The sequence below is a fragment of the Mobula hypostoma genome, chromosome 1, assembly GCF_963921235.1.
Source record: "Mobula hypostoma chromosome 1, sMobHyp1.1, whole genome shotgun sequence".
Taxonomy (NCBI): domain Eukaryota; kingdom Metazoa; phylum Chordata; class Chondrichthyes; order Myliobatiformes; family Myliobatidae; genus Mobula; species Mobula hypostoma.
Window position 1 is genome coordinate 92096729 of NC_086097.1, and position 27374 is coordinate 92124102.

The following is a 27374-nucleotide window of genomic DNA, read 5'->3' on the forward strand; positions in this document are numbered from 1 at the left end:
TAAGTATTTGTCTAAATTCGATTTTGGGGCAGTTTACCTTCTTTTTTGTCGAGAGACCTTTTCCTTACGCCGCCATTCCCTTGATGACCCGGAAGTCCCCCCCCCCCCGATAAGCCTTTTTCAAGGAGCTCATTGATGGATACAAAGGAGGATATTAAAGGGATCAAAGCATACAGGAGCAGTGCATGAAAAGGGTGTTGAGGCAGAAGATTGTGTTGAAATCTGGAGCATGCTTGAATGGCTAGCTGGCCTACTGCTCCTAATTCTGATGTTATAATGTAGAAAACACAGCAAGCAAGTAGTACATTACAGACTCCCTACACACCAATGTAATAATGATCCGATGATTAGATTCAGTGATAATAGCAGAGAGATGGAAATTGGCCAGAGGACCTCGGAGGGCTCCTCTGTTCATTGCTGTTTTGTGACACCAACTCATTTAAACCAATGGAAGACTTAGATAGGATTTTGGTTTAACATTTCATCCAAAACATAACAACCTTGACAGTGCAATTAGTCCCTCAGCATGAACTATATGGATAGAGTACATGCAAGTTAATGAAATAGTGTACATTATCTGTGGACTCAGAGGAGATGGTGTGGCCAATGAAACAAGACTAACTTTGCATTTGTTGTGCTCTTCTGCCCTTGTCTCCAGTTTCTTGATGTTTCTATATTGGAGCCAAGTCATTCACCTCAACTTAAGAGACTATGTTTTCCCTATAAGTGCTGAAGGATGTCATTGTGTAGCCTCTGCAGAATTCTAGAGCAGGGGTCCCCAACCTTTTTTGCAAAGTAGACCGGTTTAATATTGGGGGGGGTGTAGGGTTGCCAACGGACAAGAGTAGCAGTCAAATACATTGGGTTTATCCCAAGAAAGACTACAATGCCCATGAAGCCTTGCGCTGGCACCAGTGCGCATGCGTGACTTGCGCGACTTGCGCATGCGAGACCTGCACATGCGTGTATGTGCCGATTTTTTTCTACAAATCGTTTTTTTGGTGATTCTGTTCGGGGGGGGGTTAATCACGACCCGAATATAGGTGATAAGTGGCTAATACACTCAATTTCGTTTCTGAAAGGGTTTATCTAACAAATTTAATATTAAGCACACAGCGCATATTTTCCTCGCATGAATGTAGTGATAAATCAACTATCAGGGGAGCTTGAAGTAAGTGTTGAACGAACTTCCAGTAGAAGTGGTAGAGGCAAGTTCGATATTATCATTTAAAGAAAAATTGGATAGGTATATGGACAGGAAAGGAATGGAGGGTTATGGGCTGAGTGCAGGTCGGTGGGACTAGGTGAGAGTAGTGTTCGGCATGGACTAGAAGGGCAGAGATGGCCTGTTTCTGTGCTGTAAGTGTTATATGGTTATATAAGTCAATAGCATCATAACATTTTAAGGGAACACTTGGATATTAAACGCACAGCACGTATTTTCCCCGTATGAACATATAAAATCATTGCAACACACCAATATCGCTGAATCAGTGGGAGCCCTGGGTTTGTTTTCCTGCAACAAGATGGTCCCATCGGGGGTGATGGGAGACAGCGATACTCGAACGGGGTTCCTTATGTCCCGTCTATTCCGCAATTTAGTTTTCGTTGCATTCATTGCAGAAATATGTTGGAAATGGAAGCAACGTTTTCAGTGCTTTTGTGGCTGTCTCAGGATATTTAGCCTTGACTTTGATCCAGAATGCCAGCAGAGATGTTATGTCAAACATACTTTTCAGCCCGCCGTCATTTGCAAGCTCGAGGAGTTGATCTCCCTCCCGTGCTGACATGGATGACGCATGGGTAATGACCTCGCATGCATTCAAGCTCAACAGTGGGCGTGACAGGGAATGAGGAAAGGTGCAGCTCACTCATATCGCCAAATCATATCGTTTCTTCACGGCCCGGTAGCACATGCTTTGCAGCCCGGTGGTTGGGGACCGCTGTTCTAGAATTTACTGAGCCATAATGAAAAAGAGATTTCATAGCTAAAATTCCTTTTTTTGATTATTGAAGATTACAACGGTACCTTTAACATTTTCATGTATTTCCATATTTACTTAAGACATAGGAGGATGTCATTCAGGCCCTTGAATCCATAAAACCATAAAACATAGGAGCAGAATTAGGCCATTGGTCCACTGAGTCTGCTCTGCCATTTCCTCTTGGTGGATATATTATGCCTCTCAACCATATTCACCTGCCTTCCCCCTACTCAGCTGTAATCTTTGATACCCTTACAAATCAAGAATCAATAAACCTCCTCTCTAAACATATCCAGTGATTTGGCCTCCACAATTAATTCCACAGATACACCACCCTCTGGGTAAAGAAACTCCCCCTCATCTCTATTCTAAAGGGACATCTATTCTGAGACTGTGCCCTCTGGTCCTAGACTCTCCTAATATAGGAAACAAGCTCTCCATGTCCACTCCTTCTTGGCCTTTCAATAGTCGATAGATTTCAATGAGATCCACTCTCATTCTTCTAAACTTCAGTGAGTACAGGCCCAGAGACATCAAAAGCTCCTTTTTATTAACCCTTTCATTCCAGGGATCATTCTCAAGAACTTTCTCTGGACCCTCTCCAATGCCAGCATATGTTTCCTTAGATAAGGGGACCAAAACTCACATTACACCAAGCACGATCTGACCAATACATTATAAAGCCTCAGCATTACATTCCTCCCTGGTCTTATATTCTAGTCCTCTCAAAATGAATGCAAACATTGCATTTGTTTTCCTCACCACTGTCTCAACCTGCATGTTAACATTTATGGAATCCTACACCAAAACGCCAAAATCCCTTTACATCCTTGATTTCTGAATTTGTGCTTCATTTGGAAAATAGTCTCAGCTTCTATTTCATCTGCCAAAGTGCACGACCCTACACTTCCCTGCACTGTATTCCATCTGCACTTATCCAAACTAAGTGCTTCTGTAGACTCCCTTCTTGCTCAGAACTACCTGCCACTCCATCTATCTTTGTATTTTCCGCAAACCTTGCCACAAAGCCGAGTCGGCCATCCAAATCATTGATATGTAATGTGAAAAGAAACGCTCCCAACACTGGCCTGTGCGAGAAACCACTAGTTGCCTGTAGACAACAGAAGAGGCTCCCTTTATTTCCACTCTTTACCAGCTGCCATTCAGCAAATCTTCTAGCCACGATAGTATATTTCCAGTAATACCATGGGTTCTTTATCTTGTTTAGCAGCCTCACATGTGGCACCTTGTCAAAGGCCTTCTGAAAATCAGTAAACAACATCCACTGACTGTCCTTTGTCTATCCTGCTTGTTATTTCCTCAAAGAATTCCAACAGATTTGTCAGACAAGATTTCCCATGAAGGAAACCATGCTGACTTTGGCCTATTTTATAATGTGCCTCCAAGTACCCTGAAATCTCATCTTAAATAATGGACTCCGGCATCTTCCCAATCACCGAAGTCAGGCTAACTGGTCTATAATTTCACAAACACGAGGAATTCTGCAGATGCTGGAAATTCAAGCAACACACATCAAAGTTGCTGGTGAACGCAGCAGGCCAGGCAGCGTCTCTAGGAAGAGGTGCAGACGATGTTTCAGGCCTAGTCCCTTCGTCAGGACTAACTGAAGGAAGAGCTAGTAAGAGATTTGAAAGTGGGAGGGGGAGGGGGAGATCCAAAATGATAGGAGAAGACAGGAGGGGGAGGGATGGAGCCAAAAGCTGGACAGGTGATTGGCAAAGGGGATATGAGAGGATCATGGGACAGGAGGCCTAGGGACAAGGAAAAGGGGGAGGGGGGGAAAACCCAGAGGATGGGCAAGGGACAGAGGGAGAAAAAGGAGAGTGAGAGAAAGAATGTGTGTATATAACGGAGGGGGTACGATGGGGATGTGGGACATTAGCGGAAGTTAGAGAAGTCAATGTTCATGCCATCAGGTTGGAGGCTAACCAGACGGAATATAAGGTGTTGTTCCTCCAACCTGAGTGTGGCTTCATCTTTACAGTAGAGGAGGCCGTGGATAGACATGTCAGAATGGGAATGGGATGTGGAATTAAAATGTGTGGCTACTGGGAGATCCTGCTTTCTCTGGCAGACAGAGCGTGGGTGTTCAGCAAAACGATCTCCCAGTCTGCGTCGGGTCTCAGCAATATATAGAAGGCCTGTGACCCTATATCTATGGAAGGATGTGCTGGTACTGGAGAGGGTTTAGAGGAGGCTGCCTAGAATTGCTGGAGTTCAGAAGAATGAAGGGGAATGTTATTGAAACCTATTGAATATTGAAAGGCCTAGATAGAGTGGACATGGAAAGGATGTTTCCAAAAGTGGAAGAGTGTAGAATCAGTGGGCACAGCCTCAGAATAGAAAAAAGAACAAAGATGCAAGGAATTTCTTCGCCAGTGTGGCAAATCTGTAGAATTCATTGCCACAGCCAGCCAAGTCATTGGGTATATTTAAATTGGAAGCTGATAAGTTCTTCATCAGTCAGGGCTTCAGAATTACAGGGAGAAGGCAGGAGAATGGTGTTGAGAGGGAAAATCAATCAACCATGATCAAATGGTAGAGCAGACTCAATGGGCCAAATGGCCTAATTTTCTCCTTTGTCTTATTGTCTTATATGGGCTTACATTGGAGTATTATGAACTCCGCGTTTGAAGTGGTGTAATCTATGCATAAACACCTTGCCTCTTTTCCTACAATAATGACTTTAACGCACTTTACTAGCTGTAAAAATCAGGAGGTTTGAAAGTTGGTACGTGATGCAATTTCTTAAGATCGATCCATATTCAAACAATTAACAATCTTTATTCAGCAACATTTCTCATCAAGTTTCATCCATGTGCTGATGAAATGTTTAATGTCCATTTTGATCCAGGAGTTTGTCTTGTTACCCTTTTGATATTACTTACACAGGTCCTGGACAGTTCTTAGGGGGATCCATCCTTCCACCATTTGTCACAAACTCCAAAACTTCCTGATTGCTCTTGCAGGGATAGGGCATGTATCCAAGTGATAAGATCTCCCATAGCAACACCCCAAATGACCTGCAGAGATATTCAAATGCAAGAAAGGACTTGAAATTTTATAGCATGGCTCAAAGTGCTTTACAACCAGTTGGTGTGAATTTAATAACGTAGTGACACTTAGCATGGATTGTATCAATATGATTCATATTAACAATGTCACTAAGTACTAATATGTAGTGAGATATGAAACTAAAAGCTGGGAATACTCCACAGGTTGTGCAGCACCTGGGGAAAGAGACAGACATAACATTTCAGATTGAAGTTAATTCTCTCTTTTTTCCATTGACACTCTCTGAAGCTTTTTCTTCTTTCATTTTAGATTTGTAGTATTTGCATTGTTTTAAATTTCTGTTTTTAATTTCAGTTCATTGCAAAATGAAATCCTGTCACAGGTACCAATGCTTGTCAGTGGAATCACAAACGTGATCAGGTCACTAGGAATACTGACTTCCTCGCAACTACTTCTCACAGAACCCTTTAAAGCAATTGAGAGGAAAGTTTGGGGGTGATCTTTGTTTCAACTTTTCATTCAAATGATGGTACCGCCAATATTTCAATATTTCTCAATATTTATTTATCAATATAGAGCACGGTATGGGCTTTTCCAGCAGACCAGCAATCCCCCGATATAATCCTAGCCTCATGATGGGATAATTTACGATAACCAATTGACCTACCAAGTAGTCTTTGGACTGTGGGAGGAAACCGGAGCACCCAAAGGAAACACACGCAGTCATGGGAAGAAGATACAAACTCCTTACAGGCAGCAGTGGGAATCGAATCCTGGTCGCCTGTACTGTATATCACTCCACTACCAAGCCGCCCCTGACATGTTTTCCTGGATAATACACCCGAGGCTTTGAAGAGGGACTTTCAGCTAAAAGCAGCAATCTTACTATAGCTGACCTGAATTTTATTCTGTGGTGTTGCTGTGCAATATTTGGTTGCAGGGTTTATGTGTGGGCAGGATGGAGGCAAGCCCACATGACTAGTTAGATCTTTTGAGTGAATGAGTGAAATCATGGGGAAGTTGGAGGGCTATCATTTTGCAAGAGGTTCAAGTACAGACAAAGAATACAGCACCTCATCTGTTAATAATTAGATTAGATGAAATTGGATGTATCAGTGCCGTGTGCACTGAAACATAGAGTCAAATGCATCGTTTGCATTAACAACCAACACTGTCTGAGGGTGAGCTGGGGGGAGCCTGTGGGTGTTGCCAAGCTTCTGGCCCCGACAAAGCATGCCCACAATGAGAACTAGACCATCTTCTGGCTGGAGCATGCCTGACATAAGGGGAAGTGTGCAGAGTAGTCTCCAATTGTCTCAGTTGCCTTTAGGTAGGTTTGAGGGATTATCAGTAAAAATCTCAGGGTCCTCCCCCCCCCCACCCAATTAAACTGAGATTTTGTCTGAGCGTTCACTGCTTCTCAACAAACAGCTTCTTCCCCACTGCCATCATGTCCTCGAACTGAAATAAAAGACCTTCATTCTACCTCGGACTCAATTTCCCTCAACTTGCACTAATGTCATTATGTCTAGTTTTGTTTATCTTGTCAGGTGAGTTATGTATAATTTATGTTAATTTAATATGTGCTACTGATGCAAAAAGTAAATTCTGATGGTGTTTATATCCTAAATATGCATGCCCTTGACATCCACCACACTGAGTAAAATAACTTACCCCTTTTGCATCCCCCTTGAACCTACCCCTCTCACCTTCAATGCATGCCCTCCAGTATTAGACATTGCAACCCTGGGAAAGAGATACACTCTGTCCACTCTATGTCTCACGTAATTTTGTAAACCTCTATCAGATCTCCCTTCAGCTTCTGAGAAAACAAACCTCTTCTGCAGCCTCTCCAAAGACTCAACATCCTTCCTATAGCGGGCAACCAGAACTGTATGTAATACTCCAGATGTGGCCAAACCAGAGTCATATAAAATTGCAACGTAGCCTCCTGATTTTGAACTAATAAAAGCCAACATTCCAAAAGCCTTCTTAACCACTTTTTTGACCTGTATAGCCACTTTCAAGGAGCTATGAACATGGATCCCAAGATCTCTCTGCTTGGCAACACTGTTAAGGATCTTGCCCTTAACAGTGTACTGTCTCCTTGCATTTGCCCTAGTGAGGTGCAACACCTCACATTTATTTGGGTCAAACTCCATCTGCCATTCCTCAGCCCACATCCCAGAAATCTCATCTCTTGCCTTTTTCAATAACCTGGGGTAAATCCCATCAAGCCCAGGGGAGTTATCCACCTTAATACTCATTAGGAGACCCAACACTATCTCCTGCTTGACCTCTAAATATCCTAACATATTTATACGCTCAGCACTGATCTCCAGGTCCACCATATCCTTTTCCTTGGTAAGCACTGAAGCAAAGTACTCAAGTACCTCATTCATGTTCTCTGCATCCAAGCAAATGATCCACCCCCTTTATCCTTGAGCTCCCACCCCCTCCCTAGTTATCCTCTTGCTCTTGATGTAGGTATAGAAAGCCTTGGGATTCACCTTAATCCTACTTGTCAACAACTTTTCATGGCCCCTCCTGGATTTCCTAATTCACTTCTTAGTTCCGTTCTAGCTTCTTTGTACTCCTCATGTGCTTTGTTTGATCCTATCCTCCAAAGTTTTACATACATTTCCTTTCTCTTCTTGACTAAATTCATCGTCTCTCTGGACATCCAAGGTTCCCTTATCTTTCCATCCCCATCTGTCCTTCTAACAGGAGCATACCTTTCCTGTACTCTGTGCAATTGGTCTTTAAAATCTCTCCACATGTCTGATGTGGACTTGCCTGAGAAAAGGTGTTCCCAATTAATGCTTCTTAATTCCTGCCTAATGCCCTTGTAATTTCCTCCAATTTAAAACTCTCCTGTAAGGACTATATCTGTCATTATCTATAGCTAATCTGAAAGCTCAGGAGTTGTGGCCACGGTTCCCTAACTGTTCACCCACTGAAAGGTCAGTCACCCTAGCCAGGCTCATTACCCAACACCAGGTCCAGTACGGCCCCTCCTCTCATTGGTCCATTCACATATCGATTTACAAAACCTTCCTCGGTATACCTAACAAATTCTGCCCCAACTAAACCCCTTACACTAAGGTGGTCCCAGTTTATATTGGGGAAGTTGAAATTCCTGTGACAATAACCCTATTATTTTTACACATTTCCTTAATCTGATTTTATATCTGTTCCATCAATGTCCCAATGACTACTGGGGGGTCTGTAGTACAATCCCATCAGCGTGATTACATCCTTACTATTCCTGAGTTCCACCCAAAATGGACTCAGTGTCTGACCCCTCCATTATGTCTCCCCTGAGTGCAGCCGTGATATGGTCCCTGATTAGTAGTGCAACTCTCCCCGCCCCCCACACACACTTTTACCTCCTCCTCTCTCTTTTCTGAAGCTTTGAAAACCTGGTAAATTAATCCCCGATTCCTGTCCCTCACTTCATCAATTTTCGGTAATGGCTACAACATTGTAGTTCCATGTACTGATCCATGCTCTAGGTTCATCACCCTTACTCCAAGCATTAAAATATTTCCAGCATCTGCAGATTTTCTCTTGTTTAGCATTAAAGTATACCCACTTCAAACTAAGCGATACCTATTATTTTTTAAATCTAGAATAAATGATGCATCTGTCTAATTATTAGGTGCTGATCACAGTAACCTAACCTAGAAATTTAATTACACAAAATAAAACACAAGCAGTGAGCAGGATTGGTTGCAAACAAGCCCTTTGACATGGTACAGTTGTCATTCATTATGTGCCATGCCAATCACTTAGGTGTTCGTTGTCTTGACCATGAGTGTTCCTGGCAAATTTTTCTACAGAAGTAGTTTGTTATTAACCTTTTTCTGGGCAGTGTTTTTGCTGATAATCCCAGCCATTATCAGTACTCTTCAGAGATTATCTGCCTGGAGTCAGTGGTCACTTAACCAGGACTTGTGTTCTGCACCAGCTGCTGATACAACCATCCACCACCTGCTCCCATGGCTTCATGTAACCCTGATCAGGGGGGCTAAGCAACTGCTACATCTTGTCCAAGGGTGACCTGCAGGCTAGTGGAGGGATGAAAGTGTTTGACACCTCCTTTGTTGTTGTCGTTGTTGTAGACAATTCATTGTAATGAGAGATGTTCTCAGTATAGTAGGGCTGCTATTGATTTTTCGTGTTGGCGCGTGGCCAAGTGGTTAAGGTGTCGTTCTAGTGATCTGAAGGTCACTCGCTCGAGCTTCAGCTGAGGCAGCGTGTTGTGTCCTTGAGCAAGGCGCTTAACCACACATTGCTCTGTGACAAAACTGGTGCCAAGCTGCATGGGTCCTAGTGCCCTTCCCTTGGACAACATCGGTGGTGTGGAGAGGGGAGACTTGCAGCATGGGCAACTACCGGTCTTCCATACAACCTTCCCCAGGCCTGCGCCCTGGAAACCTTCCACGGCACAAATCCATGGTCTCACGAGACTAACAGATGCCAATTATTATTACTATTATTGATTTTTCATTTGTTTTAGTGGGTGTAAATACTTGTGCCATGTCTGCCATCTCTGTTTTGCACCCTTAGCTTGTCAGGGGTGCAAGGTTTAGTGAACAGAGAACATGCACGAGTTTGGCCACAACTGGTTAGACGCTGACTTCACAGAATGACCTGCCATGAGCTTTAGGTGTTGCAAATGTCTGCTGCATTACCAGGTGTCTGTCTTTGAAGTGAAGATTCCTTCAAGGAAAGCTTCTGGAGGCATCCACTTGACTGGCAGCATTGCGCGCCCACCTTTCCTGTAGTAACTCGCCCTGGAGAGAGGCACATTGAGATCAGATTACGCAAGGAGAATCTGGGAATTAAGCTGAGTTTTAGGAATGAACTGCAATAATCACGGGCACTTCTGCAGCTTATTTCACAACAAAACATTCCAAGGAGCTTTACAAGTATATTCTCAAATAAGGTTTGACCACACAGGGAGATGTTAGCACAGGTAGGTTTTAAGGACTGTCTTAAAAGAAAACTAGAGGGGCTGACTAGAAAGGGGATTCAAGTGTTTAGCATAATGGCGGTGAGATTAAAATTAGGACATTTTCATGGTGGGAATCTATTTATTTATTGAGATAGAGTGTGGAATAGGCCCAGCTTTGCCACTTTAGCCCTAGCCTAACCATGGGGCAGTTTACAATGATCAATTAGCCTACCAACGGGTACATCTTTGGACTGTGGGAGGAAACCAGTGGAGAAAACTCTTGCAGTCATGGGGAGAACGTACAAACTCTTTACAGAAGTTGGTGGGAATTGAACTGGGGTCAACGGTACTGTAAAGCGTTGCACTAACCAGTATGCTGCTGTGCCACCCCAAGTGGAAGAGTGCAGTGATCGTAGGATAAGTGGTTTGGAGGAGGTTACAGAGATAAGGAGAAGTGACGATACAGCGGAATTTGAAATAAAAAGATATTGCTCTGGTAATACCAATGTAGGATAGCAAATACAGGGGTGATGAGTGGATGGGACTTCTCTGCTCAACTTGCTCTGAGCTTTTAGTTAAGATCGAGTATCGTGAGGGTGGAACAATTGGGAGTGCTTTGGAACACTTACATCCGAAGGTAAGAAAGGTAAAGCTGTAGTTAGCAGCAGTTGAGCCGAGGGTGGAATCAGATCATTTTATTGATGTGGGAGTAGACTGCTTTAGCTACAGCATGGATTTGCAACCACACTGGACCACCATTGCCGAGGTTACAAGCCTCTGACAGGGATGGCATCAAGATCTGTGTAACTGAGCATGGCCAGAATGCCTATTCAGCCAGAGGAAATTTCAACTCATTCTGTTCTGAATAGTAGACAAGCTATCTGACAAGTCGAATACAGGTGAGGGGTGCTTTACTGAAGCTGATGCTGGCACTCTGCATACTGAAGCTGACAATGGGCTCAGATAACACTACAAGGGACATCCTTCAGGCTCAGCAAAGGTAATCATTCCTAACTGAGAAGAGAAGTCATTATAGATAATTCTTTAGCTGCAACTAGACATATATTTAAGGAAACCATCGAGCATGGCCCCATCCAGATACAAGACAGCTGAGAAGTACTGAAGAAGAATGATTTGGTGAACCACACTAAAGACTAAATTTGTCAAGTATATCATGCATCCTTGTGAGTGGGTTTGTACATAGTAAGGCATTGGGTCGGCTGGTGGTGTAGTGGCATCAGCACTGGACTTCAAGGCAGATGGTCCTGAGTTCAAGCCCAGCCAGGTCCCAACCTGGGCAGCAACAGTATATGCAAGGAAGGAAGGCCTGTCAATCTACTTCCGTATCTTGCCTTCAGTCATTCTTCACTCCTCCCTATCCCTGCAACCTCCTCCAGACCAATAATCCTCCAGTCATTGCACTCTTCCAATTAGGGCGGCATCCTAGCATAGTGGTTGGTGTCTAGTCATTGTGATAGTAAGGCATGGACTTGATTATAGTAAATACTATCTAAAGGATGGACTGGACCAGTTAAATTCAACTCATGTCAAACACAAGACTGGCAAGGATATAAGATACCTGTAAATGTCTCGAGCCATCCCGAAGTCTCCAATTTTAGCTGCTCGCTTGGGTCCAGTGCAGGTTAATAAACAATTCCTAGCTGCAATGTCCCTGAGAGGAACCAGCCAGAAAAGAGTTAGATAAATCTGACACCAGCATGCTGAACTCTATCACAGGAATAGCAATGGCTGGCAGCACTGTTGAAATGATGTACAGAACAACAGTAATAATAGAGGTTATAGATACACCAAGGAAAATGTGCAGTCATAATAATGGATACAGCGCTGTAATAAAAAGGACACAAGAACTGTAATAATAGTGGACATTCAATAACAACAAGGCATTAAGAATAGCCACAACTCTTACCAGCAGGATATAGTTGCAGAAGTAACAATGGACACAGCTACAATAAAAACAATGGGAACTACAGAAATCATATCGGTCCCAACCAGAGCAAGAGACGGAACCACATAAAAGCCAAAATTACAACTTTGTTCTTAGCTGGCTCCTGGTTTCCAGTCCAATTTTGTGAGGTTTTGAAGTGGATGAGGCCAACGTGGGAACTGCCAATTCTTCCACAGACAGTGTGGGTGGTGCCTAATAGGATGTTCCCTCTCAGCTGCATGGCCACACAGTAACTGAAATGCTCCCACACACATAGCCTTTGTTGTCGCACAGCTGGAATTTTCTTCTATATAATGTTAATGTTAAGGTACCACACAGTTTTCAGGACGTGTAAAAATTTCCTGCTCAGAGCAACGGTTGGTCTGCACAGCTGTAAAAAAAAATTAGAGGGAACACTAATGGCTAGTGACCAGTTTGTGAGGTGGAAGTGCTTCCAATACTGTAATGGTATTCAAAACCATCCTGAGTTCTCACTCTCTGCTTTCAGAGGGTCATGGGTCAGAGATTTTCAGGAATTAGTGGGGATGTTGTATTTCTTCTAGGATGCTCTGAGAGCCTCCTTGAATCTTTTGCTCTGTCCACCTGGTCATCTATGTGACAGAGCCTGGCATAAATTGTCTACTTCTGGAATATGGGGTCATGCTGACAACACTGTGCACCCAACATGCTTACTGTAATTGCAGCCTCAGTGATCGGAGTATTGGCATGGGAGAGGATGCTGGGATTAGTCTGCTTATTCTTCTAGTGAACTAGGCTTTAGCAGAGAGAACATTGTTGGTATCTTTCCAGTACCTGGAGGTGCCTGCTACGCTGCAGATATATTTTGCCATATTTATAACTTGTAAACTCTCAGGTTTATGAACAGTTCTCAGGAATGGAGCCCTCTTGTAACCCGGGGTGACCTGTACAGGAATAACTACAGTGATAAAGAAAGGTACATCTTCACTAGTTATAAAGGATATAACCCAAGCAAACAAAAAGAAACTAATACAATTCATTAATATAAAATCTAATGCCTTTAGTCTGATTAAGATTCCATAATCTGATATCATTACCAACCTGTGAATGAAATGGTTGTCTTCCAGGTATTTGCAGCCGCAAGCTATATCCTTGGCCATGCTCAGAAGGTCCAGCATTGTCATTGTAGATGTGTGTGCCTGAAGTAAAAACAATAAATGGCACTGGTATGAGATGATCCACTGCATTTAATATGGTTAAGAATAAACCATTAAATTTAGAAAATTAGTCAACAACTAGGTGTCAAACCATATAACTTATATTATGATTATAGGACACAAAGATATAATTATGTCTTGAATTATGGAGTCTTTGGATATTTGTTGCATTTCTAAAGAAATACAAGTGAAAACAGAAGTACGTTATGCATAAGACCATAAGATATAGGAGCAGCATTAGGCCAATTGGGCTTTCGAGTCTGCTCCGCCATTCAATGATGGCTGATATTTTTTAAACCTATCTTTGTAGGATACAAAGGGAAATTGACAGGATGCAGAGCTGGGCTGAGAAGTGGCAGATAGAGTTCAACTCAGAAAAGTACGATGTGATGCACTTTGGAAAGGTCAAATTTGAAGGTGGAGTACGGGCTTAATGATAGAATTCTTAGCAGTGTGGAGGAACAGAAGGAGCTTGAGGTCCACATCCACAGATCCCTCAGAATTGCCGTGCAAGTTGATAGGGTTGTTAAGGCAGCTTTTTGTGTGTTGACCTTCGTTAGTCGGGGGATTGAGTCCAAGAGCGATGAGGTAATGTTGCAGCTCTATAAAACTCTGGCAGACCACACTTGGAATATTGTGTTCAACTCTGGTCACCTCATTATAGGAACGATTTGGAAGCATTAGAGAGGGTGCAGAGGAGATTCACAAGTTTGTTGCCTGGATTAGAGAGCATATCTCATGGGAATAGGTTGAACGAGCCAGGACGTTTCTCTTTGAAGCAAAGGAGGATAAAGGGTGACTTAATACAAGATGATAAGAGGCAAAGATCGAGTGGACTTTTTCCCAGGGCAGAAATGGCTAATATGAGTGGGCATAATTTTTAGGAGATTGGGGGTGATGCTAGGAGTAACTTATTTTGCACAGATTAGTGGTTGCAAGAAATATCCTGCCAGGGGTGGTAGTAGAGACAGATACATTAGGGATATTTTAAAAACTCTTAGATAGGCCCATGGTGATAAAAACAAAATGGGATCTATACAAGAGGGAAGGTTAAGTTGATCTTAGGTTAAGGGTTTGGCACAATATTGTGGGCCAAAAGGTCTGTACTGTGCTATCATGTTCTATGTTTTAATACATCACCTTGCTACTAGAGAGAAAGTTATGTACTTGAATGGAATACATCACATCAGGCAAGGTTGGAAAGTGGTTGGAAAGTTTGATTAATTATTTACTCGCCATCTTTGTATTTGTTCAACTAGTATTGAATCCCACATGAGATCTGTCACTTGCTCTGCAGCCTTGAGAGGTGAACCAGACAGGAAATATTACAAATACTTGCTTTTGTGCTGACAGCTTTAGGCCTGTTTTCTCTGAGAAAAGTCTTCATGTCTCCTGCAGACATCAGTTCCAGTAGGATAAATCGAGGCAAGGCTTGAAGACTCACACCGATACACTGGACAATATTCTGGTGGTTAAACTTGCTATTAAAAACAACGAGGAAATAATATAGTTAAAAGTTCAAAGCACATTGAAGATTAGGGGAATACTAGCGGTGAAAATTTCACTGAATAAGGAAGAGGAAAGGATTATACCCATATAATAAACACCTTCTCACCAGTGGTAGAGAACAAGTTTTTAGATATTAGCAAAAGAACCTGAAGGAGGATGAGAAGAATTATTTTTATCCCAACTAATTGTTATGATCAGGGTCGCCTTGCCTAAGGAGGTGTTGGAAGCTGATTTAATGGTGGCTTTCAAAAAAGGAAACTGAGTATTTGTGTAGAGGAAAAAAAGAGCTACAGTTGGATGGGAAACATTCTGTCAAGGCAGAACTTGTGGGGAGATGATTGGGCAACATAAGATCAAGTTGTAGAACAAACTAAATTTGGAGCTAGGTTAATAATTTAGATCGGGGTGGCCAACCTTTTGCATTCCATGCGTCAATTTTTTCACGCACAAGTTCAGATGTGCCATATAACTCTTGTACCCGCATTCAATTCTTGTAAAGATATGTTAATATAGACATATTTAGCATTTTTACATGATATATTGATTTAATATAAAAACAAGATAAACATTACTTACCTTAATGAGACTTTTGAGTCTGTTTTGATTTCGCCAAGCTTTTAATGTTTGGAGTTAAATTAGTTACTGAGAGCAGCAGAGAATTCTTCAAATTTGAATCAGTCAATCGCGACCTCGTTTTGTTTTTAGTCATAGTCATACTTTATTGATCCCGGGGGAAATTGGTTTTCGTTACAGTTGCACCATAAATAATTAAATAGTAATAAACCATAAATAGTTAAATAGTAATATGTAAATTATGCCAGGAAATAAGTCCAGGACCAGCCTATTGGCTCAGGGTGTCTGACCCTCCAAGGGAGGAGTTGTAAAGTTTGATGGCCACAGGCAGGAATGACTTCCTATGACGCTCAGTGTTGCATCTCGGTGGAATGAGTCTACTTTAATCAATTTCATGGCTGAAAATGTTTTCACAAACAATGCACAAAGGTTTTCCTGACAGACCCGCTATAAATAAGAACTCATTTTCGCACTGTTCATTGAATTCACGCTTACTATCACTTCCTGCTTTTCTTTTGCACTGTGATGGGTAACTGAATGTAAAAACAAGGCTTAATTTTCGAAAAAGTACAAAACTGCAAATGCTCACAAAGGACGAACAAAGCACAACTCCGTAGTGCACGAGTGTCAATTGTAAACTGACTGGCAAAAACCAGCGACACACCGCTGGTGCAGACGCCTGGCGCCTCAGGATCAAACAAGTATCAAACGTGTATTGAACAATTGTGTAAATACTGCAGAACAAAAGTCCTTCTTTCCTAGTTTGACTCATTGAACATTTTTAAAAAAATTGAAAACAGATTAATGTGAAAGTAGATAACATTCGCCAAAAGATGTGCACGAAATAATGAAATTGCTAAAAATAATTACTAAGTTTTAGATTTATTCTCTGTAAAACCCATTTCTAGCTCAAAGCCTCTTGAATTCCTGTTATAGATTTTTTTTCTACAAATTGGTTTTTGGTTAATACTTTTTGCACGAGTAGGCTTACTTTTTTATTATTATCACTGGGGTGCAAGGCACCACTTTTGCCGCATGCGACCCATCCCTGGTTTAGATCGCTTTCATGAGGAAGGGGATTTCAGAAGAATGTTTCTTAAATGGGGGATGCATTAATGGAAGCGTCACTCACAGTCCCATCTAACTGAAGAAGTGGGATGAAAAAGAACAGGATTGAATGTTCACGTACCACCCGCCTTTGAGTTTATCATTTAATCCTAATTGACCTTCACTAATTAACTGACAGTCAGCTTTTGACTGTCTGTACGAGTCCGGCAGTCCAGACTCAAAGGTCAGACCTGTGATCAACGTCCTGGGATGAGGTCCGAAGTTGGAGCCCAATGTCTGTGAGTCTGAGTATCCAGGGGCAAGGACTAGAAGCCTGGGGTTGTCCTACCCTGGCATTGGAGTCTTCAATGGGTGCGGGAGGACTGGGAGAGGACTTGTTCTGTTGTCGTTGTTATTGTTGCTTGTGTTGTTCTTTGGAACATTATGGGCTTGCTATATTGGCGTTGGAATGTGTGGCAACATTTGGGTGCGTTGGTTGTTAACGCAAATGATGCATTTCACTGTCGGTTTCAATGTACATCGGATAATTAAACCTGAATCTAAATCTAAATGTAAACTGTATGACTGTTCTAAACCTTCAAGCAATCAGAAATGCACGAAAACAGAGTTACCACTGTTACCTGATAATTAAAGCCTCCATCAGGAAATCCATTTCATCCTGCTCGGAACAGATTTCTGGCAGAGTCTGTGATTGGTAGCAAATAAGTGCAACAATACATCAGCATTTAAGAATTAGGAATTCAAGGATTTAATGAAAGAGAAATTGGATCATGGGCCTTACTTGGGCCAATTTTTACACTTAATTATATCCATTCCCTTAATTTGTAAAAATTCTTAAATCCAGACCCAAATATATTGAAAAATGAAGCATCTGTAGTCCACCACACAAAATAATTACAAAGAATTACAACTTGTTGCATTAAAACAATTTCATTTAAGTCATAAATAGCTGATGGCTTATGAATCCTACTTAGCTGTACTGTAGAGTCACAGAAATCATACAATATTGAAACAGTCCATCATACTTATGATGACCTTTATACATATCTATACAAGTTCCACTTAGTTACGTTCATTCTATAGCCTTCAATGTGAGGCATTTCAAATGTTTGTCTAAATACTTCTTAAGATTTTATGGAAGTTCTATCTCCACTGCCTCCTCAGGCAGTGCATTCCAGACTCCACTCTCTATACGAAAATATTCTTCTTCAAGTCTCCTGTAAACCTCTTGATCTCAATTTATACCTATCCCCTCCTGCTTTAGACACCCTCACTCAAGAGAATACCATCTACCCTATTAACCTCTGTTTGCTTTTTTATACTCCACAGAGAAAATATCCCCATAGTGTCTACCCTGATAGTCTTTCTCACAGAGAACTTTGTTGTGTTGAGATCATTTCATTCTTTGATATTTCAAAGCATATAGTTCCCTCCCTCTCAATCTCTCCTCAAAAGATAGTCTTTGCATTCCAATAAATAATGCACTGTACATTCATCACAGTATGTATAAAACAAGTATAATCTTAGAGAAGAATTCAAAATCTATACCCAGCACTCCACATGTGATCTCATCAAAGTAATACACAATTGCATCATCTTAATTGAAAAAAAATCAATGGCCACTTTATTATTACACCTGTTCATTAATGTAAATACTGTACCCAATCAGCCAATCATATGGCAGCAGCTCAATGCATAAAAGAGGTTCAGTTGTTGTTCAGACCAAACATCAGAATGGGAAAGAAATGGGATCCAAGTGATTTTGACGGTGAAATGATTGTTGGTGCCAGATGGGGTGGTTTGAGTAGCTCAGAAACTGCTGGTCTCCTGGGATTTTCATGCACAACAGTCTCTTGAGTTTACAAAGTAAGGTGCAAAAATTAAAAAAAACATCCAGTGAGCGACAGTTCTGCGGGCGAAAATTCCTTGTTAACGAGAGAGGTCTGAGGAGAATGGCCAGACTGGTTCAAGCTGACAGGAAGGATATTGTAACTCAAACAAAAATGTGTAACAACAGTGGTGTGCAGAAGAGCATCTCTGAATCTTTAAGCAGCAGCAGCAGACCAGGGATATGCACTCAGTGGCCACTTTACGAGGTAAAAGTACCTAAAAAGCATCGCCATTGAGTGTATATTCCTACTCCCAGACAACACAGGCCAAGCTGACGCTTGCTGTCCTTGCATGCTAATGTTTTGCCGTATGCACATAATGACGTTCGAATTTCTCCGATTATCAGAATAATTCATTCCCTCACCTTCTGATTAATGCTCTCATTCTTCCTCTCAAAGTGAATAATCACATCAGGCTCCATACACTTTTGGGGGTATTCTATAAGCACCCTGGTAGCAGCAGAGATCCAGAGGAGCAGATTGGGAGGCAGATTTTGGAAAGGTGCAAAAATAACAGGGTTGTTATCATAGGTGACTTTAACTTCCCTGATATTGATTGGCACCTGATTATTTCCAAGGGTTTAGATGGAGCAGAGTTTGTTAAGTGTGTCCAGGACGGATTCCTGTCACAGTATGTTGACAGGCCGACTAAGGGTAATGCCATACTAGATCTAGTACTAGGTAATGAACTGGGTCAGGTCACAGATCTCTCAGTGAGTGAGCATCTGGGGGACAGTGACCACTGCTCCCTGGCCTTTAGCATTATCATGGAAAAGGATAGAATCAGAGAGGACAGGAAAATTTTTAATTGGGGGAGGGCAAATTATGAGGCTATAAGGCTGGAACTTGTGGATGTGAATTGGGATGATGTTTTTGCAGGGAAATGTACTATGGACATGTGGTCAATGTTTAGAGATCTCTTGCAGGATGTTAGGGATAAATTTGTCCTGGTGAGGAAGATAAAGAATGGTAGGGTGAAGGAACCATGGGTGACAAGTGAGGTGGAAAATCTAGTCTGGTGGAAGAAGGCAGCATACATGAGGTTTAAGAAGCAAGGATCAGATGGGTCTTTTGAGGAATATAGGGAAGCAAGAAAGGAGCTTAAGAAGGGGTTGAGAAGAGCAAGAGGGGGGCATGAGAAGGCCTTGGCGAGTAGGGTAAAGGAAAACCCCAAGGCATTCTTCAATTATGTGAAGAACAAAAGGATGACAGGAGTGAAGATAGGACTGATTAGAGATAAAGGTGGGAAGATGTGCCTGGAGGCTGTGGAAGTGAGCAAGATCCTCAATGAATATTTCTCTTCGGTATTCACCAATGAGAGGGAACTTGATGATGGTGAGGACAATATGAGTGAGGTTGATGTTCTGGAGCATGTTGATATTAAGGGAGAGGAGGTGTTGGAGTTGTTAAAATACATTAGGATGGATAAGTCCCCAGGGCCTGACGGAATATTCCCCAGTTTGCTCCACGAGGCGAGGGAAGAGATTGCTGAGCCTCTGGCTAGGATCTTTATGTCCTCGTTGTCCATGGGAATGGTACCGGAGGACTGGAGGGAGGCGAATGTTGTCCCCTTGTTCAAAAAAGGTAGTAGGAATAGTCCGGGTAATTATAGTCCAGTGACCCTTACGTCTGTGGTGGGAAAGCTGTTGGAAAAGATTCTTAGAGATAGGATCTATGGGCATTTAGAGAAACATGGTCTGATCAGGGACAGTCAGCATGCCTTTGTGAAGGGCAGATCGTGTCTAACAAGCCTGATAGAGTTCTTTGAGGAGGTGACCAGGCATATAGATGAGGGTAGTGCAGTGCATGTGATCTACATGGATTCTAGTAAGGCATTTGACAAGGTTCCACACAGCAGGCTTATTCAGAAAGTCAGAAGGCATGGGATCCAGGGAAGTTTAGCCAGGTGGATTCAGAATTGGCTTGCCTGCACAAGGCAGAGGGTCGTGTTGGAGGGAGTACATTCGGACTGGAGGGTTGTGACTAGTGGTGTCCCACAAGGATCTGTTCTGGGACCTCTACTTTTCGTGATTTCTATTAATGACCTGGGTGTGGGGGTAGAAGGGTGGGTTGGCAAGTTTGCGGACGACACAAAGGTTGATGGTGTTGTAGATAGTGTAGACGATTGTCAAAGATTTCAGAGAGACATTGATAGGATGCAGAAGTGGGCTGAGAAGTGGCAGATGGAGTTCAACCCGGAGAAGTGTGAGGTGATACACTTTGGAAGGACAAACTCCAAGGCAGAGTACAAAGTAAATGGCAGGATACTTGGAATTGTGGACGAACAGAGGGATCTGGGGGTATATGTCCACAGATCCCTGAAAGTTGCCTCACAGCTAGATAGGGTAGTTAAGATAGCTTATGGGGTGTTAGCTTTCATAAGTCGAGGGATAGATTTTAAGAGTCACAATGTAATGATGCAGCTCTATAAAACTCTGGTTAGGCCACACTTGGAGTACTGTGTCCAGTTCTGGTCACCTCACTATAGGAAGGATGTGGAAGCATTGGAAAGGGTACAGAGGAGATTTACCAGGATGCTGCCTGGTTTAGAAAGTATGCATTATGATCAGAGATTAAGGGAGCTAGGGCTTTACTCTTTGGAGAGAAGGAGGATGAGAGGAGACATGATAGAGGTGTACAAGATAATAAGAGGAATAGATAGAGTGGATAGCCAGCGCCTCTTCCCCAGGGCACCACTGCTCACTACAAGAGGACATGACTTTAAGGTAAGGGGTGGGAAGTTCAAGGGGGATATTAGAGGAAGGTTTTTTTTACTCATAGAGTGGTTGGTGCGTGGAATGCACTGCCTGAGTCAGTGGTGGAGGCAGATACACTAGTGAAGTTTAAGAGACTACTAGACAGGTATATGGAGGAACTTAAGGTGGGGATGTTATATGGGAGGCAGGGTTTGAGGGTCGGCACAACATTGTGGGCCGAAGGGCCTGTAATGTGCTGTACTATTCTATGTTCTATCTGCCACCTTCTCGCCATTCAGTTAATCTGGCCGCACCCGCTTGCTTCCATCACACATTTGCTCTCCCTACATTGTCTTACAAGTGAACTTAGCTAGTTCCCTCATCTCAGCAACCGAGATCTGAAGGGCAGCTTTTTCCCTGCAGAGTGTGAATACCCTCTGGAATGAGCTTCCAAGGGAAGTATAATTTCAATGTTTAAATGGATTTTGGACAGGTACTTGAATCAGGAAAGTGTAGAGAGCTACATGTCTAATGTGGACAAATGGGATTAAGGTGGATAGGCGTCATGCTCAGCTTGGATGAGCTGAGCCACGAGGGCCCTTTTCTATGCTGTATATTTCTGTGATTCTATGGTATGCAATTTAAATTGCTTATTTGTTTCTCCTTGCATCAGTCTATTGGTTACACTCTACTAATCCAAGAATGACCGCTTTATTTCTAGTCTAATTTTTATTTCTCATTAACCAGTCCTTAGTCCATCCACCCATAATCTGAGGAGTCTCAGTCTCGTTCATTAACCCAATCACCCTTACATCGGAAAATGAACTTGCACATGTTTGGAGCAAGAATGGCAATGGAGCAGTAGGATTGAACATTTCTACTGAGTCACGTTAGCCTCTGTACACGCTGGGCAAACTACAGTGCAGGGGTTAGGAACCTGGCCCGCTGAGGCAACAAAAAAACGTTTGTCTCGAAACACCATGCAAGGAGAGAGAGCCGTCCGTGCGTAGGCTGCCCAGTCAATGCACCACGCGATTAGTCGGCCACATACATACTTGACGCATTCTCGCAAACAATCTGATATGGTTCAGAAAGGTCTATCACTAACCTTGATCGCCACTTGTAAAGGGGCTGATTCACCACCAATTCCAACCACATGGCCCTCATACACCTCACCAAAAGCACCATGACCAAGGGCCCTTAGAAAGAAAGATGCTTGGTTAAGATTGTAAAATGCACCTTGTTATCAAGTTGTATCTCATCTACAGTGTGAAATGCTAGAGCAACAATGTCTTAGTCAACGTGTGGATCCAGAGGTGAAACTTGCCCATTGAACAGTGCATGTCAGTCTATCTCAGTCACAGCAATTTCATATCTATTCATCAGCAATGAACAAGTCATTTCCCACATCCTCTAGATCTGACGTCTCAGTGGAACATTTGCAATATTGTCAGGGCTTTTTCTCCTGACTCTCCACTTGCATCGTGTCAGGCATGGGCAATGTCACCCCTGACGAGTTCCTCATCACCCACACCCTCCTATCCACGTTCACACCCTCCTCCTTCTGTGCTAGGTCCCAGTTGACCTGTAGCAGATAATTCCATGATGTCTTGCCCCAGGGAACTGACAAACTGTCTGTTGGGTATGAACCTGCGTTCATGTCCTCATCATTGCTGCACTTATTCTAACTGTTCATTTATTCAGTCCAGGCAGCATTTTGGATGGTAAAGTCCGGACCAGAGCTACTTAGGCCTATTGTTGTGTAGAGGCCTTTTACAGCCATCAGCTTCCTCCCTCTTTCCAGAGTAACAGCCACATGCTGGAGGGACACAGCTGAAAAGGATAGATTGGCACATGGAAGGCAGACTGTAAAGAGCATGCACAAGAGGAGAGGATGGCTTTAGGCTGGGTGGTGTGGTCTAGGCCTGGAGCATTTTGCTGCAGTGGAGACCAGGTCCAAATGTGAGGCACAATCTGTTCTCTGGATGATTTATACGCCAGCCCAGATAGACTGGAAAGGCTGGGTGTTGAGACTGGAGGTGAGGATTGGGCCAATTTCACTCACTCTCCCGTGATGTTCACTCCCGTCTCCATGATGCTGAGGCTGTGAGACTGCCCTGGCTGCTGTGCTTCATGTCTGCGAGCTTCGCGATGATTTGCCCCACTTATATGATGAAATGAGACCGAGGCTTTGGGCCTATTCTGGCCTACTCCGGGGATTCAATCTAAGGACTCAATTTGGTTGAGAATGCTGTTGCTTGCTTCTATAGTTTGCATGATTTGTGTTTTTTTCCTCTCTTTCTCTACGCATGGGGTGTGGGTCTTTTTTTTAAATTGGGTTCTTCTGGGTTTCTTGCTTTGTGGCTGCCTATAAGGAGACAAATCTCAAGGTTGCATAATTTATACATTAAAAAAAACGTACTTTAAATCGTTGAAGGGTGGTGAGTCAGTGACCAAATAATTTCACTCACTTGGATTTTAAAATTGTTGAGTTGTTTAGATGTGGCTTTCATGGTTTGTTGCAAAACCAGATACAAAATCTGGTAACTGAAGAACACAAGGACAGTATTAGGTTTCTGGCTATTATTTATAAACCCATTCAGTGTTTTAATTTCACCCATGTATCTTCGATTGGGATTTCAGATCATGCATGGATGCACACTACCCTTTCTGTGCAGGTACATCACATTTATGGAAGATTACAATCAAAGGTTAAGCAACAGAAGTTTGCAACTTCATTTCCCTGTTCATTTCATGCCAGAAGTTTGTTGTGGGTCTACAAAAAAACCTGCCGTTCATTTGTATTTCCAGATAACAGAGAGTACCTCAGGAGTAGCATGAGTAGTCCATTATCCATCGGATCTTGTAGAGTTCAAAGAATTCTCAGGGACCAGTCATTTTTACAATCTATACAATTGACACAATGACTTGAATAGGGATCCCATAAGAATAGTTGTTGTCGACAGCTGCAGTCAGTGCTTTTGAGAGTTTAAATTTCAAAGTTCAAAGTAAATTTATAACTGATGTACACAGATGTCACTTTGAGATTCGTTTCCTTGCAGGCATTGACAGGACAATAAAGAAATACAATAAAATTTATGAAAAATTATAAATAACAAAGACTGACAAACAACCAATGTGCAAAAGACAACACATTTTGTAAATAATACAAAAAAGTAAATAAGTAATACCGAGGACATGACTTGTAAAGACATTGAAAGTGAGTCGATAGGTTGTGGAGTCAGTTCATTGTTGAGGTGAGTGAAATTATCCACACCAGTTCAGAGCCCAAATGGATGAAGGGTAATAACTGTTCCTGAACCTGGTGATGTGGGACGGAAGGCTCCTGTACCTCCTCCCCAATGGGAGTAGTGAGAAGAGGGCAAGGACTGGATGATGGGGGTCTTTGATGATGGATGCTGCTTTCTTGTGGCAGCGCTCCATGTAAATGTACTCCATGATGGGGAGGGCTTTGCCTCTGATGGATTGGACTTTTATCTACATTTTGCAGAATTTTCTGTTCCTGAGAATTAGTGCTTTCATACCAGTCAGGATACTCACCACTTTGCATTTATACAAGTTTACACTAGTTTTAGATGACGTGCCAAATTTACACAAAATTCTAAGAAAGAGGAGGCACTATCATGCCTTCTTTGTGATTTTGCTTGCATGCTAATCCCAGGACAGATGCCAAGGAATTTAAAGGTGACCTTCTCCACCTCTGTTCCCTTAATGAACACTGGCTCATCGACCTCTGGCTTCTTCCTATCATCAATAATCAGCTCTTTGGTTTTGCTGATGTTGAGTGAGAGATTGTTTTGATACCATTCAATCAGATTTTCAATCTCTCTCCTATGAGCTGATTCATCACCAGCTTTGGTTCGACCAACATACTAATTACAACCAGAAATGTATTAGCTGAAGTAACAGACTGTAATTTCTATTGGTAGACTTTTTTTAATGCTTGTATTTAATTTGGCTTGAAGACATTTTTAGGTTTGTATAAGAGTATTTAGGACACCGAAGAGCATTCTTGCCAAAGGCATCTTGTTGTTTTCCCAAGAGATTGAGAAGGGTTTACAACCAGGAAGGTTTTAATGGATTGAGAAGATACAAACCATTTTCACTAGTAGGTGGCCTATTACTGGTGGTCCAAGGTTTAAGGTAATTTACACTGGGTTGTGGGCTAGGTGGAAGGTGAGTTGCTCACATAATTCTACAGTAGTTCTAATAGTTCAAAGTAGATTTATTATCAAAGTACATACATATCACCATATACAACTCTGAGATTCATTTCCTTGTAGGCATTCACAGTAAAACAAAGAAATAATAGAATCAATGAAAAACTACACGCAAAGATCGACAAACAACCAATGTACAAATAAATAAATACCAAGAACACGAGTTGTAGAATCAGTTCCGTGTTGAGGTGAGTGAAGTCATCCACGCTGGTTCAGGAGCCTGATGGTTGAAGGGTGATAACTGTTCCTGAACCTGGTGGTGTGAGACTCAGGGCTCCTGTACTTCCTTCCCGATGGCAGCAGCTGGTTCCTCTTTGGAACTGAAATCTGCAGCCAGAGACTGGCATGTAGCATTGTTTCAAGCTATTCAAAAGAACTGAGAACCTTCAGGAGTTCGGAATGCGATTGCAGCAGCTGGGAGCTCAGGAAGTTCCCCAATTTCTCAGGACACGAGGTTGCTGAGGAGGCCGGAGTAAAACTGAAGCACAGGGCTTTAAGGCCTATACAGATGAAGATCGTGTGAGGTGTCACGGAAGTAGGTAGGAAGGGACTGAAGTAGGGGGGATAAAACAGTGTCAAGGTATGCAGATATGAGTTCAGTTGGGCAGGAACAAGCTGAAACGATGGTTTCTACCCGGCCAAGTGGGTTTGTGGATCTTGGGTAGGGGCTAGAAACGGGAGGTAGAAATAACTTCAAGACCTGTGTGGAGAAGTGTATGCCTTTGAGAGTTTTCCATAAATGGATGCCCTGGGTAAACCAAGAGATTCACAGTCCGCGAGAGCTGGATCTGTGGCAATCTGGACTGGCAGTTCAGAATCATTCTAGAAGTCCAGGCAGGACTTACAGAAGGTCATCATGAGAGAAAAAAGATAATTCATGCGAGAAGCAATCAGATGCATGACAACTGTGGCAGATTGGTATGCCATTAAGTGAAATTTAGCAGCATAAATGGCGGTAATGTATCATTTCCTGATGAGCTCAATGCCCTTTTATGCATGCTTTGGAAGGGAGAATAACACTATATCTGTGCAAATCCCCATAGCATCCAGCAATCCTGTGATCTCATCTCAGGATGAGACGAGGGTGAACTCTTGCAAGGCATCCGACCCCAATAGTGTACTTGGCCAGATACTGAAAAATGGTGCCGACCAAGTGGCTGGAGGACAGTGTTCGAGGACATCCTCAACCCCGCATTGCTGGGGTCTGGGGTTCCTCCCTGCTTCTAAAGAGCAGCAATGATATTGATGCCCAAGAGCAGGGTGAGCAGTTTCTATATTAACCACCCAGTTGCTGTCATGTCCACTATGATGAAGTACTTTGGGAGAGTGGTTATGGCTAGAATTAACTCCTGGCTGAGCAAACAGCTGAAACTATTGAAATCTCCCTACTGCTGCAACAGGTCTACAGTGGACACAATCTCACTGGCTATGGAGCACCTAGACAACTGCAAAACATAGGTTTCTGTTTATCGATTACAGTATAGTGTTCAGCACTGTCAGTATAGTGTTCAGTACAAATCACCAAGCTTCGAAACCTGCTCCTCTAACTACCTGTGCAACTGGACCCTCAGCTTCCTCGTCAGGACTCCATAGCCAGCAAGACCATTTCAGTTCTGACAATCAACACAGGCAATCTACCTCAACAGATGAGCTTAGCCCACTACTCTCTTTTTTTCTAAACTCATGACAACATAGCTATTTATAAATTTCCAGAGGACACCACCATTGGTAAAGTCTCAGGTGACAATGAGAAGGCATGCTGGAGTGAGATAGATTGACTAGTTGAGTGGTGTTGCAATAACAACCTTGCACAGTGCCAGCAAGATCAAGGAACTGACTGAGAATGCCAGGTAGGGGAGGTTTGGAGTTTGAGATGTCAGTGATGGAAGGGGTAAGCAATTTTAGGTTCCTGTGTGACAACATCTCAGATTTATCCTGGGCCCAACACATTGGTGCCATCTTAAAGGCCGGACACCGGTACCTCTACATTGATAGGAGTTTGAGGATATTTGGTATGACACCAAAGATTCTTGCAAATTTCTGTAGATGGACCGTGGAGAGCATTCCAACTGGAGGCATTGCCATCTGGTGTGAAGCTCCGACATACAGGATCGCGACGGACTGCCGAGGGTCGTGGATTCAGCCTGTTTTATCGTGGGCACAATGCTCCACACCATGGAGGACATCTTCAAGAGGCGGTACCTCCAGGCGGCAGCATCCATTAAGGACCCTCACCATCCAGGATGTGCCCTGTTCTCACTTCTACAAAGGGTGGC

The 27374-nt window shown here is 42.7% G+C and overlaps 1 protein-coding gene across 5 annotated transcripts in view; it reads right to left on the bottom strand.

The window, feature by feature from the left end:
* The window catches only part of ltk (leukocyte receptor tyrosine kinase), a 252845-nt gene that overhangs the window by 12423 nt on the left and 213048 nt on the right, over positions 1-27374 (bottom strand). For all 5 annotated transcript variants that reach the window (XM_063052657.1, XM_063052650.1, XM_063052662.1 and 2 more), the window contains 7 exons: positions 21966-22056; positions 16893-16957; positions 14462-14603; positions 13007-13104; positions 11561-11653; positions 9719-9820; positions 4895-5029 (listed from right to left, as the gene is read on the bottom strand). In XM_063052657.1, the coding sequence (XP_062908727.1) occupies positions 4895-5029; positions 9719-9820; positions 11561-11653; positions 13007-13104; positions 14462-14603; positions 16893-16957; positions 21966-22056 (726 nt within the window). The remainder of the gene's footprint in view (positions 1-4894; positions 5030-9718; positions 9821-11560; positions 11654-13006; positions 13105-14461; positions 14604-16892; positions 16958-21965; positions 22057-27374) is intronic.